The 13,249-nt window shown below is 40.5% G+C and overlaps 1 protein-coding gene across 21 annotated transcripts in view; it reads left to right on the forward strand.

Annotated features, from left to right (window-relative positions):
- Positions 1-87: 87 nt before the first annotated feature.
- SYNRG (synergin gamma) overlaps positions 88-13,249 on the forward strand; it is a 101,324-nt gene continuing 88,162 nt past the window's right edge. For 18 of the 21 annotated variants that reach the window (XR_010838081.1, XR_010838074.1, XR_010838075.1 and 15 more), the window contains exons 1-3: positions 88-174; positions 7,387-7,427; positions 11,493-11,614. Coding sequence is in view for 4 of the 21 variants with exons in the window: in XM_059048600.2 (XP_058904583.1) it covers positions 98-174; positions 7,387-7,427; positions 11,493-11,614 (240 nt within the window). In the remaining 17 variants the exon portion in view is untranslated. The remainder of the gene's footprint in view (positions 175-7,386; positions 7,428-11,492; positions 11,615-13,249) is intronic. The other 3 variants (XR_010838076.1, XR_010838079.1, XR_010838086.1) reach the window with 1 other exon arrangement.

Genomic DNA, 13,249 nt, shown 5'->3' on the forward strand with positions numbered 1-13,249 from the left:
TGCGTTTGCCCCGGAAGTGGCTGTCGGCAGCTGACAGCTGCTGGGAAGGTGGCGGTGGCGGCGGCGGCGGCGGCGGCGGCGGCGGGCCCGGAGCAAGATGGCGCTGCGGCCGGGAACGGGAGCTGGCGGCGGCGGGGCCGCGGGACCTGGCGCGGGGCCTGCCGGGGGAGGCAGGTGGGTGTGAAGACCTGGGCTGGGACGCGCCTCGTAGACGCAGAGCAGACCCGGCACCGGCGACTGGTGGTCGGCGGTTATGGCGGTTTTCGCCCGCGCCGACCCCTTTTCCCTCGGAACTGGGCTGCGGGAGGAGGGGTCGTCCTCCGGGAACCTAGGCCGAAGGGGCGGATGGAGCCCGGGCGCCCGACTTTTGTCCTGCAGGCTCGGGGGCACTGGCTGCTGGGGCTGAGCAGGGAGGAGAGGGGGCGGAGGTGAGTGTCCCATCAGTGCGGCTGCCACCCGGCTGGGTGGATAAAGGAGGAACCCCGACGCCTCGCTTCTAGCTCCGCTGGATTTGAAGCGACCAGAGACTTCCTTTTCCCAGGGCTTGACCAGGGGCTCTGAAAAATCTGTTCACAGAGCTGCACAAGTGTTTCCTAGGGGTGTGTGTGTGTGTGTGTGTGTGTGTGTGTGTGTGTGTGTGTGTACTCTGTTTTTCAGTGTTATGTCCTTTTTATTTTTTCCTTAACACTCTAGAAACAGCAGGAAAATCTGAAGACCTTTGAATTAGTATATAGAGCTCTTGTAGAGGTAGTTTTAACACCTGTCTTCTTACTAAAAAGCAATTCACTGTTAAACAGCACGTACGCAGTTATCAAAACAAAGCTTCCAGACTTTTACTTAGCCCTTAAACAAATCTGCTGTCAATTCCAGCTACTAATCGCCAGTGGCTCTCATATCTAGAACAATAAAAGAGATGAACATTTGCAACCTGACAAGTTCATCATTTGAGGAAATACTTGGTTCTGGGAAGTTTTCATCCCACTTCTGTAATGACCTAGTCTGACTTTGTTTTGCTAGCCAACCCGAGTTTCATACACATTTGGAGATAAATTTAGCTTTTTATCTTCATCCTAAATTATTTTTGGAAAACAAAGTGTTAGGGTTTTTTTTTTTTTAATGCAGTGTGAAGCCTTTAAAATCATCACGTCCTGCAGGTGCTTCTATATATGCCAGGAAAAGAGAGCAGTCACTGTTCACCTGTACGCAGCCGCATTTTTCACTTTCTTTTTCACATCTTTCTCTCTAGATTTAAAACTGTTTTCTTTCTCTTTTGTTTTCTGATTTCCACTGTTTCATTAGAGTTTTTCATGAATACTTGGTATAAGTCAGTTTCTGGCTAGAGAAGACAAATATGTAGTTATTTTTTCTGAATGTGACAACAGTTTCTAAAATGTTCTTGAGTGGCATTAATTTGATCAAGCGTATGATGAATCATGGCACCAAGTTCTGGGGAAATATAAACTTAAAAGAATTTGGCATTCTAGGCACGGATTTTGGGGGGTTTTGTTGTTTTGGTTTGGGGTTTTTTAATTTTTTTCAGGTGGAGAGGAGTTTGGGTGTAGAAAGTTGAGTGGATCGTTCCTCTTAGTTTGTAGTAGTTTAACATCATTGGTCCGTGAACACAATTTTGTTTTCTAAATATGGCCTGAATTGTGATAGAAATTAGAAAAATTAAAATTTTTAAAATTAAAAATTTCTTTCCTATTTAACATTTGGTGGTAGTAACATTACATTCTTAAGCTCTAGAGGATATGTGGGAGAGCAAATCAGCCTTATCTTGTAAAATGTGTGATAAATATTATACTGGAGATATTCGGAGGCTGAGAAGCTGTATAAAGAAAGAATATGGTTTTTAGAGAGCGGTGGTGAGGGCTGAGGTGGTTTTTTATAAGGAAGCTAACATTATGGTTGGTACCCTAGTATATTTTAGGGAAAAGAAAAAGAACCAGGCAACCTTTCTCAGCTTTTAATGGAGGAAATCTGTGAACTATGATTTACTATATTTCTTAGGTACTTGTCTCTGTCCTTGCTAAGAGGCTAAGCAAAAAGCACAGGCATTTTCCAGCTTTATTAATGTTAGCCTACTTTTTATTGGTATCCTGAATGGACTACTTTAGAATAAATAGAGTTGTATAAAGGGCAAAATTTACGCAAGAGATTAGAAGTATAACTTTTTTTAAAAGTATGGCAGGAAAAAAACAGTTGAAAGATCTTGATTAGACTGTGTCCTTCTGGGATAGTATCATTTGTGAGCTTGTCTATTTCCTGCTTTTATAAGCTCCTTAAGGGCCTCGTCATCTTTTTATCTTCCACAGCTTCTAGCACATTCTACACATAGAATACATTCTGTAAATATTTGTAGATTCAAGCAACGTTGTAGGCAAAGAAGAGGTATTTCAGCTGGGCCTCATTTCAAGGAAGAGGAAGGGGTCAAGAGATTGTCATGGAGATGGGTAGGCCCAGTGAACATTAGGGGAAAGCAGGTAGGCCAGATGGACTGTGGCACTGAGTGGGAGAAAAGAGTTTTGTTAGATAAAACTGAAAAAGTTGTGTTAAAACTGGAGAGGGCCTTGAATATAAACTAAAAAAGTTCAGTTTAAGGGGGAATCATTACATTGTTTTAATCCCAGGAGTAGCTTTATCAAATGGTCCCTTAGCTAGATGCACCTCACCTGTGCTACGTGAGCTGCGTTAGAAGCCACAGAGTCTGCAGGTGAGATCCATTAGGAAATCTTGCTGAGTCCAGGCCTCAGAGAGAAGTGAAGGCTGATCTGGGTTAGTAGCAAAGGTAACTGAAAGGGGAGGATGAATGAGATAGGCATGTGACAAGCAGGGCTCACAGTTCTGCTTCAAATTGTTTGTCATCTTGTTGCCCATTTTTTTGCCAAACTTTTGCTGTCTTATCAATATCTTACTTAGCTGTTTGTCTAACCAGCCTTTAAGCATGTTGCTGTTAGTAGTCTAAACATTTCAGAGAGTCCTATGAATGGTACATAGGTTAGTAGGTAGTTTGGGTTGTATAATTACTGGAGTAAGTCATGTTTGTCAGTAATGTTCTTTTTTTTTAACATCTTTATTGGAGTATAATTGCTTTACAGTGGTGTGTTAGTTTCTGCTTTACAACAAAGTGAATCAGTTATACATATACATATGTTCCCATATCTCTTCCCTCTTGCGTCTCCCTCCCTCCCACCCTCCCTATCCCACCCCTCTAGGTGGTCACAAACCACCTAGCTGATCTCCCTGTGCCAGGCGGCTGCTTCCCACTAGCTATCCACCCTACGTTTGGTAGTGTATATATGTCCATGCCACTCTCTCACTTTGTCACTGCTTACCCTTCCCCCTCCCCATATCCTCAAGTCCATGCTGTAGTAGGTCTGTGTTATATTCCCATCCTACACCTAGGCTCTCCATGACTTTTTTTTTTCTCAGTTACCATATATATGTGTTAGCATACAGTATTTGTTTTTCTCCTTCTGACTTACTTCACTCTGTTTGAGAGACTCCAGGTCCATCCACCTCACTACAGATAACTCAGTTTCATTTCTTTTTATGGCTGAGTAATATTCCATTGTATATATGTGCCACATCTTCTTTATCCATTCATCTGTTGATGGACACTTCGGTTGCTTCCGTGTCCTGGCTATTGTAAATAGAGCTTCAATGAACATTTTGGTGACTCTGAATTATGGTTTTCTCAGGGTATATGCCCAGTAGTGGGATTGCTGGGTCGTATGGTAGTTCTATTTGTAGTTTTTTAAGGAACGTCCATACTGTTCTCCATAATGGCTGTATCAATTGACATTCCCACCAACAGTGCAAGAGTGTTCCCTTTTCTCCACACCCTCTCCAGCATTAGTAATGTTCTTAATTTAGTTTTTGTTTATGTTTTTAAAGTAACCTTTATGTGTCTGTACATTATTTGGTTGTCTTAGTTAGGACCTTGGCAAACTTGTGGTTCTGTGTCCTCTTTTGACAAAGGGCAAACAGGACTGGGTGGTAAAGGGATTGCATAGAGCTTCACGGTTACTTTGTGGCAGAGCTAGAGAAAAGAAAATGTCACTTGAGTGTTCAGTTTTTACTTAGCCACTAAGCCCTGTTGGTGATTGCAATCTTTAAGACTGATTTGGAAAGTCTCCGTATGTTGACTACTTAAATCTTAGTGTATGAGTAACTTTTTAAAAAATTGAGTCCTACCAAATTTCAACTTGCAATTTAAACACTTTATCCAGTTAACACATTACTTAGCTAATACATCTTGTGTGCAGTTCAGAAAAGCTGTTAACTGTTCAGACCTCTCTTTGGTGCGGGCTCGCTTGTCAGCAGAATTTGTGAATGGTTCAGATCCTACAAGGCTGTAATCAGGTAGATGTCCAACTAGAAGTTTGTGAACCACCTTACAAAAAAATCTTGTTGATTAAAATATTTTAGAGCTAAAAGACTCTAAAGTTTGATTTTTAGCCCTTTTTTTGGGAAGGGGGAGTGTTGTACAATAGAAAAATGCAAGGACACATAAATTTGGCATACCGTTCCTGATCTCCCTATATCTTTAAAGACTATCGAGAAACCCCCTTCAGATCCTTGACTCCCAGATTAAGGAGTTTTCCCACTCATTTTTTCTTCCTTGATCTGTCCCATTTCCTTTCCCTCCGGTCTCAGAGAATGAAGTCCCTCTTACTTTTGCTACGTTAATCCCATCCTCTCAAAAACCTTGTTTTAGCTATCACTAAGTATATCTTTTGTATCCTAAATCTTTGTGCAGGTCCCTTCCTCTTCCTCTGTTGAAACTGTTCACTCAAAGATCACCATTTTCGAAAACAGCGATCTTTATTTAGTAATTTATTTAGTAATCCTCATCCTTAGCAGCTTCTCTACAGCGTTAGACACTTTTTCCTTAAATGCAGTCCTTCCTGTTATAACTCTCAGTTATAAGCAACTTCTTTGGTTCTCAGTGACCATTCCATACTCAGTTTTCACTAAGAATTCTCCAAGGTTTTCCTTTGCTGTCTTCTCACTATGTATACGTCCCTTTGGCTCTTTCAACCACAACCAGACTTTAATTTTTTTCTTTTTTTACCTTTATTTAAAAGAGCCTAAGAAGATAGATGCAGACCCTTCCCTTAGCTGGAGTTACTTTTCTGGTTGCCTGTTAGATTGCTCCTCGTGGACACCCTCCTAATACCTTTCTCCCCAGACCTGCTCACACTGGGTTCCTGTCAGCAGGTAAACAGTGTCACCATCCTTACAGTTGCTCAGGCCCAAAATCTCGGCAGCATCTTCAGCCCTTTCTGCTTTTTCAGTGCTGTTCTCCATCCTGGTAGTTGCTAAGTCCTGTTGATTCTTCCTTTTAAATAGATTTCATTCACCTCTTCTTTTCTATTCCCACTACTCTGGTTATGACCCTTTTCATTTCTTATGAAGATTATTGTAATAGTTTCTTAGCTAATTCTTGTTACTTCAAGTCTTCTCTGTCATACCCCATTGCCAGAGAAACCTACAGCACATTTTTTTTTATAAATCTAGATTGTTTTTAGTAAGTATTTCTTTTATTTATTTATTTATTTGGCTGTGTTGTGTCTTCGTTGCTGCTCAGGCTTTCTCTAGTTGCGGCGAGTGGGTGCTACTCTTTGTTGCAGTGCGTGGGCTTCTCACTGCAGTGGCTTTTCTAGTTGCAGAGCTCGGGCTCTAGGCGCACGGGCTTCAGTAGTTGTGGCGTGTGGGCTCAGTAGTTGTGGCGCACGGGCTCTAGAGCGCAGGCTCAGTAGTTGTGGTGCGGGCTTAGTTACTCTGCGGCATGTGGGATCTTCCCGGACCAGGGCTCGAACCCATGTCCCCGACATTGGCAGGCGGATTCTTAACTGCTGCGCCACCAGGGAAGCCCTACATCACATTTCTGATCATTTCACTAGAGAAAAGTGTATGACATCAGGGAAATGTAGATTTAAATCACAATGAGATACCCCCTCATACCCATTAGGATACCTATCATTATAAACAAACAAACAAAAATTCAGAAAATAACACGTGTTGGTGAGGATGTGGAGAAATTGGAACCCTGGTGCATTGCTAGTGGGAATGTAAAATGGTGTAGCTGCTGTTGAAAACAGTTTGGCAGTTTTTCAAAAAGTAAACATAGAATTACTCTATGACCCAACAATTCCACTCCTGGTTAGAAACCCAGAAGAATTGAAAGAGGGACGCAAACAAATACTTGTACACCAGTGTTCATAGCAGTATTATTCACAACACCCAACCCAGCTGTCCATCAACAGGTGAATGGATAAGCAAAATGTGGTGCATACATACAATGGAGTATTATTCAGCCATAAAAAAGAATGAAATTCTCATGTGTGCTACAGCATTGATGAACCTTGAAAACGTTATGCTAAGTGAAATAAGCCAGACACAAAAGGACAAGTATTGTATGATTCCACTTAATATAAGGTAGCTAGAATAGATAAGTTCGTCAAGCCAGAAGGTAGAATAGTGGTTGCCAGGGGTTGTGGGGAAAAAGTAATGGGAAGTTATTTTTTAATGGGTACAGAGTTTCTGTTTGTGATGATGAAAAAGTTCTGGAAATGGATCATGGTGATGGTTGTCCACCATTGTAATGCCACTGAACTGTACACTTAAAAACGGTTAAAATGGTAAAATTTTATATTGTGTATATTTTACCACAGTTTTAAAAAAATCTCTGACTTTATACAATTCTCAAAATAATATCAAACATTTTAAAGGCCCTCTACATTTTGCTTTTTCAGTCCTATATCTTATATTCAACCTTAAATCATTTCTCTGAACACACTACAGCTCCGGCCTCTGAGATTTTGCTCAAGCTACATAGTGTGCCTCCCTTTAAGATTCAGCTCAAGAGATACCTCCAAAAAACTTCCCAAGATATAAACCATAAAATTAATCTTTTTCTTCTCATTTCTGTTAGTATTCTGGCCCTCTCACAGCCCTTAGCACATTCTGTCCTATGTTAAAGTTATTTGCCTGCATCTGTGTCTTCAGTGAGACTGAGCTCATTCAGGCCTTTCATGTAGTAGGCACCCAATAAATGTTCACTGAATTGAATCTAATCCAGCCCTCTCATTTTATGGATGGGGAGATTGGAATCCAGGGGAGTCACACAGTGACAGAACCAGGACCAGTTTCAAGGTCTTCTGTCTTCTGGCTCAAAAATTTTCTCCCTACACTAACATGCTGACTGTCATGCATCCTGTGGATGGTCAATCTGTATTGATGGTGGATAATTCAATATTGTACTATGGAACAGATGCCAGGGCCCAGGCTATAATTTTTTTATTTATGTGAAATGTTACATGTTTTATCTGAACTCTTTGCAGATAGGAAGATCCTGATATATTTTTGTTCTGTTTTCAGCTTCATGTTTCCAGTTGCAGGTGGAATAAGACCCCCTCAAGGTATGTGGAAGCTTGAGTTTTCAACTTTCATTTTCACTATTTTTTTATGTTTCTGAACTTGGGGATTAAGTGGGTAAAAAAGTTCTATTGCTGCCAAATAGAGTAAAATTTTCTTATAGTCTCGAACCTCTATGACAGCTTACTCTTAAAATTTCTCAAAAATTGTGTAATTTGGAGAATAAGAAGGATCATTCCTCATTTCTCCCAAACTTATTTAAGCATTATATTGACAGGTTATTATTTAACCTCAGAGATGAAGGAGACTTTCAAGACAAAAGTATTAAAGAAACAGGTGACAAAGATGAAATGAGTTGTAGTTCTCTGAATGCCATCTTTCTCCTGTCTGTCTTCTAGGTTGTTAGCTCCGTGGGGCAGGGGCTATGTCTGCCTTATGCTCGTCAGTATCTCCAGCACCCAGCATGTTGATAGGAAAATAATAGGGTCTTTATAGATGCTTGTTGAATGGATAAATGAACCCCTTTAGTTATTTTATACTTATGTTTTCTGTATATGAATTTGGTCTTATTTTAGTCATTTACATAAGAGATCACATATTCTGATTCTGTTTAAACTATTTGAAGTCTCAGTTTTATTCCTAGCAGTTTCTCCTATAGGTATATCCCTTCTCTCTTGGTTTCAGACAGGGCCCACCAATACTGATTCTAGCTTTGTCTTCAAGGAAACAGTAGTGAAGGGATATAATCTTGACTTATGCTTCTGTGTCACTGGAACACAAAACTGATGAAAGAATATGTCTGCCCTTCTTTCTGCTCACTGCTCCCACTCCAGTGTGCCCCCCTCCTCTCCACAGGCCAAGCTGCTCTGAAAACTGGCCCTTTCACAAAGCCAGTGTTAACTGGTTATGATAGACTTGCTAGAGAAACAGAGACTCCTAGGTCACCAGTAGAGATGAATGATAAAGAGCAGCTCAGTAACAGGTGGTCAGTGTCTCCATTTATAATCAGTGACGGAGGTTGAGTTTCAGGTAAATTTTTCCAAGGGTCAGTTGTATTCTTTTCATTGTGCTCACATTTATGCATTATTTAAGCTATCTATAATTAGATGTGTCCCGGATTTAGATCAAATGGTTTGAGATCTTTTGTTCTTTAGGAGGGCGAGAGTTGTGTGTTCATTATTGTGGCTCGTCATTTTGCATTTTTATAAACTTTCAAGTAAAAATCTACATGTGGAGCAAAGGAACAGGACAAGAAGAGAGCCCAGAAGGTTGCCTGATATTTTTTCTTCTGGAATTTGGAATGGTTTTCAAGATTTTTTTTACAAAGTATGTTAGAGTGGACTTTTTGATCTTTTGAAGGCATTAAATTGTGCATGGGTTATTTCTGAAAGCGTATACAAGGAACAGACAAGAAGAGTAGCTACAAGATTATTGAGTAGGTGAATAGGAGACAGAAGAGAAACAAGACTTGTTTTTCACCGTGTATACTTCTATGCCGTTGAATGTTGTACCAAATCCTTGAGTTACCTGTTTGACTTAAATACACTTATGAATATAAATAAAACTGAAGGTCCAAAGGCATAAGAGGGAAAACATCTTACTATGCTATATTCAGTCTGTGCGTTCTTTTTTTTTTTTTTTGGTAAATTTATTTATTTATTTATTTATTTTGGCTGTGTTGGGTCTTTGTTATTGCGCATGGGCTTTCTCTGGTTGCGGCGAGCAGGGGCTACTCTTCCTTGCGGCGTGTGGGCTTCTCATTGCCATGGCTTCTCTTGTTATGGAGCACAGGCTCTAGGCACGTGGGCTTCAGTAGTTGTGGCACATGGGCTCAGTAGTTGTGGCTCACGGGCTCTAGAGCGCAGGCTCAGTAGTTGTGGCACATGGGCTTAGTTGCTCTGCGGCATGTGGGATCTTCCCGGACCAGGGCTCGAGCCCATGTCCCCTGCATTGGCAGGCGGATTCTTAACCACTGCGCCACCAAGGAAGTCCCCAGTCTATGCATTCTAATTCTCCATGACACCTCAAGGCCTTCGCATTTGGTGTTCCTTTGTCTAGAATACTCTAAGCAAATATCCGCATGGCTCACTCCCTTCAAGTCCTTGCTTAAATGCCACCCTTGTGGAGAAACCTCTTCTGACTATGAAACAGCAGCCACTCCTTTCCCTGGCTCTCCCTTTCCCTCATCCCCACCTGATATCCACTTATTTTTTTATTTTTTTATTATCTGTCTCCCCCAATTACAGTGTAAGTTCCATGAGAGCAAAGACCTGGCTTTGTTCAATGTTGTGTCCCTAGAATGGTGCCTGACATGGAGTAGGCCCTCAAATATTTGAAAAAATGATTAATATAAATGAATAGTTTGCCACTAATAAATGTTACCTATAAATGTGGTGTCCATGCTTCTGAAATTAAACTCTGTATGAATAACCTTGAAGGTACACAGAATCCACAAGATAAATATGGTGTACTTTACCAGACCTTTAATTTTTTTTAATCAAAATTTGATTTTAAAAAGTTCCTTATACTAGAACCAGCATGGATGTAATATGTTGTACAGTGCAAAATTAGGATGAAATTTGTGTTCAGGCTATGTAGGGATTTTGTTTTATTCACTGTTGCATACCAGGTATCTAGAACTGTGCCTAAAATGTGGTAGGCATTTCATATTTATTAAATCCCTGAAGGGACATAATCTTTATTCTCCTGTACTCTTGGGAATACTTCATTGGAAAAGTTTGGGAGGTACTGTACTATAAAACATACTTTCATGATGGTTTTCCTGCTATTGCATTATATACTTTGCATGCTGATAGCTGTTTTGTGGTGTTATATTAATTATTTGTGTAAGGAAAGAGAAGAGGAATATCATTTCTTTGAGCATATTGGGTATTAAACAGTTTCACAGATGTGAAACCAAGGCACAGAAAGAAGGTAAGCAAGTTGTTTAAGGTCCCAAACTTAGCAAGTGACATTTTTAGTTGGCTTCCAGAGTTCATGCTTTTAACTACTTTTGTATTAAAAGTAACTTAATTAGTATTAGTGTTAATTAGTATTAACTCTTAACTACTAGTAATCTGCTGCTGTATAAAAAATTACCCCAAAACTTAAAGAAAATAAACACTATTGTTTTACACTTTGTGTGGGTTAGGTATCTGGGAGTGGCCTCACTGGGTGATTTTGGCTTAGGGCCAAGGAGATTGAATTAAAGATGTCAACTAGGACTGTAGTCATCGCAAGGTTTGATGGGTTTGGTAGATCTGTTTCCCAGATGGCTCACTCACATAGATGGCAATTTCGTGCTGCAAGAGATTTCAGTTCCTTGCCACATGGATTCTCCATTCCCCCTAGGACTGCTTGAGTATTCTCATGATGTGGCAGTGGCTTTCCCCAACGGGTGATCCAGAAGAGCAAGAAGGAAGCTGCAGTGGTTATTAGGAACCTTGTGGGACTTCCCTGGTGGTCCAGTGGTTAAGACTGTGCTCCCAATGCAGTGGGCCTGGGTTCAATACCTGATCAGGGAACTAGATCCCACGTGCCGCAACTTAAGAGCCGACACGCCGCGATGAAGATCCCGCACCCGCATGCCACAACTGAGACCTGGTGCGGCGCAGCCAAATAAATAAATAAATATAATAGAGAGAGGAACGGAGTAAGAAAGAAAAGAAAAAAGAAAGGGAAAGGAAGAAGAACCAGCCTTGGATGTTACACACTGTCATTTCCACAATATACTATTGGTTATTCTGGTCCGCCCTATTCAGTATGGGAGGGAAGGACAAGGATATGAATACCAAGAGGCAGAGATTGCTGGGGGCCATCTTGAAGGCCAATTAGTCCATATTGTGTATTTTTTAAGTATGCACAAAAATTCTGTGGAATAGGTATTATTATCTTCATTTTACTGATGAAGTTTTGTAACTTACCCAAGATCACAAAGCTAAGTAAATGATGGAATTGGAATTCACACTCAAGTCTGTCTCACTCCAGAGCCTGCGCCTTTTCCTCTGTACTGTGCCACCTCCCAAGTAACAAGTCCTTTAGGTGCTTACGGCTTTAAGAAAATGAACTGTAAAACACATTGACCTTAGTGATATCTTTATGTTTTTCAGCAGGTCTGATGCCGATGCAGCAACAAGGATTTCCTATGGTCTCCGTCATGCAGCCTAATATGCAAGGCATGATAGGAATGAATTACAGCTCTCAGATGTCCCAGGGACCTATTGCTATGCAGGTACTTGCCTCTTTAGCCAATGCTTACAAAGTTATCGTTTGTTGTTAATTGTCTTATGTTCTAAGAGCTACATACTAGGAGCTTAATGTTATATTTAGAAATAAGTGTAGTCTGCATCTTAGGTGGCTTCCTTCAAAATAAAATGAATATATGTTTGTAAGAGTGGAAAAAAAGATAACTCATTTAAGAAAAATCTCGTGACCTCTATATTTGACTACTGACTTAGAAGAATTATAGAATGGCATCTTGGAAAGTTTAGGGACCTGATGCCATGAAATCACATTGTTAGAAGAACTCTGCTGTTCTCATGAAAGGAGCAGTATTGTCGTTTGCAAGGCTTAGATACTGCTTTATATTGAATTGTCTCATCTAATCCCCATAACAATTTTTTAAAGAGGTGGTATCTCCATTTTTCTGATGAGGAAACTGAAGTGTTGTGAGGATGCTCACAGAGCATAGCCACGATTTGAACCTGTGTCTTCAGTAGGTCTGTACTTCACTATACATTGAATTCTCTCGAGAGCATCAGAGAGCCATTGACTGGTATAAAGCGTGGAATGACGCAATCAGAATTGTATTTCAAAAAGATCATTCTGACTGCTGATTGGAGAATGATTGGAAGGAGAGGGGAGAGCGAAAGTGGATGTAAGGAGAATCATTAAGAGGCTGATGTAGTGAGAGCAGGCGAGATGTTGGCTTAACTTAGGGTGGTAGCAGGTGGGTGCAGAGATGGATGTTTTTGAGAACTTCTTAGGAAATAAAATGAAGAGAACTTGATGAAGGATTGGATGTTGAAAATAAAGGAGAAGGTGGTATCACATTGATTCCCTATTTTCTGCATGAGCCACTGACTGGTCATTTATTAATAAAAGAAATACCAGAAGAAATTGTTTGCAGGAACATAATTGTTGACTTTCAAGGACCCATGAAATATTCAAGTGGGGCTGTCCAGAGACAATTAATCAGTTGACCTGGCACTCAAGATTTTTCACTCTGGGTTGAAAATTATAGATTTGGGAATCATCCACACATAGAAGGTAATTGGTGCCATAGGGGTGAACTAGAACATCCAAAAACCCTATAGATGGAGAAAATAGTCCAGGATAGCGCCTTCAGAATTTCAGTGTTTAAATCTAAGGGAGTGAGTTGCAAACAGGAGATTGAAGAGGAACAGCCACAGAAGGGGGTGGGGGTGGGGGGTGGGGCGATTAAAGAAAAAAAAAACATGGGTGTCAGACAGACCTAAGTTCAAAGCCCAGCTTTGCCACTTACCTGTAAAACGGGGATTTAATAATGACTTGCCTGTACGGTTATAGAAAGAATTGAAAAAGGAATTATATAAAGCACTTGGAATTGTACCTGGCACACAGTGAGCAGGAAGTGGCAAGAAATTTTTATTTCTTATATTGTTAATATCAGGAATGATCTTTCCAGTGGCATGGCACTATTTCATGTTCTGTTTTTAATATTTGTCTATGTTTCCATGCTTTCATTGGCTCACAACCCCCATTTCTGTCTAAAACATTCTTTCTTGAATAATGGTAATAAACAGTAATAATAATAATGACCACCATTTGTTGTTTACCTGTGCTGTACTCATTGTGTGCATTATATCATTCAGTCCTCACAACAACT

Source organism: Kogia breviceps, chromosome 19, assembly GCF_026419965.1.
Source record: "Kogia breviceps isolate mKogBre1 chromosome 19, mKogBre1 haplotype 1, whole genome shotgun sequence".
Taxonomy (NCBI): domain Eukaryota; kingdom Metazoa; phylum Chordata; class Mammalia; order Artiodactyla; family Physeteridae; genus Kogia; species Kogia breviceps.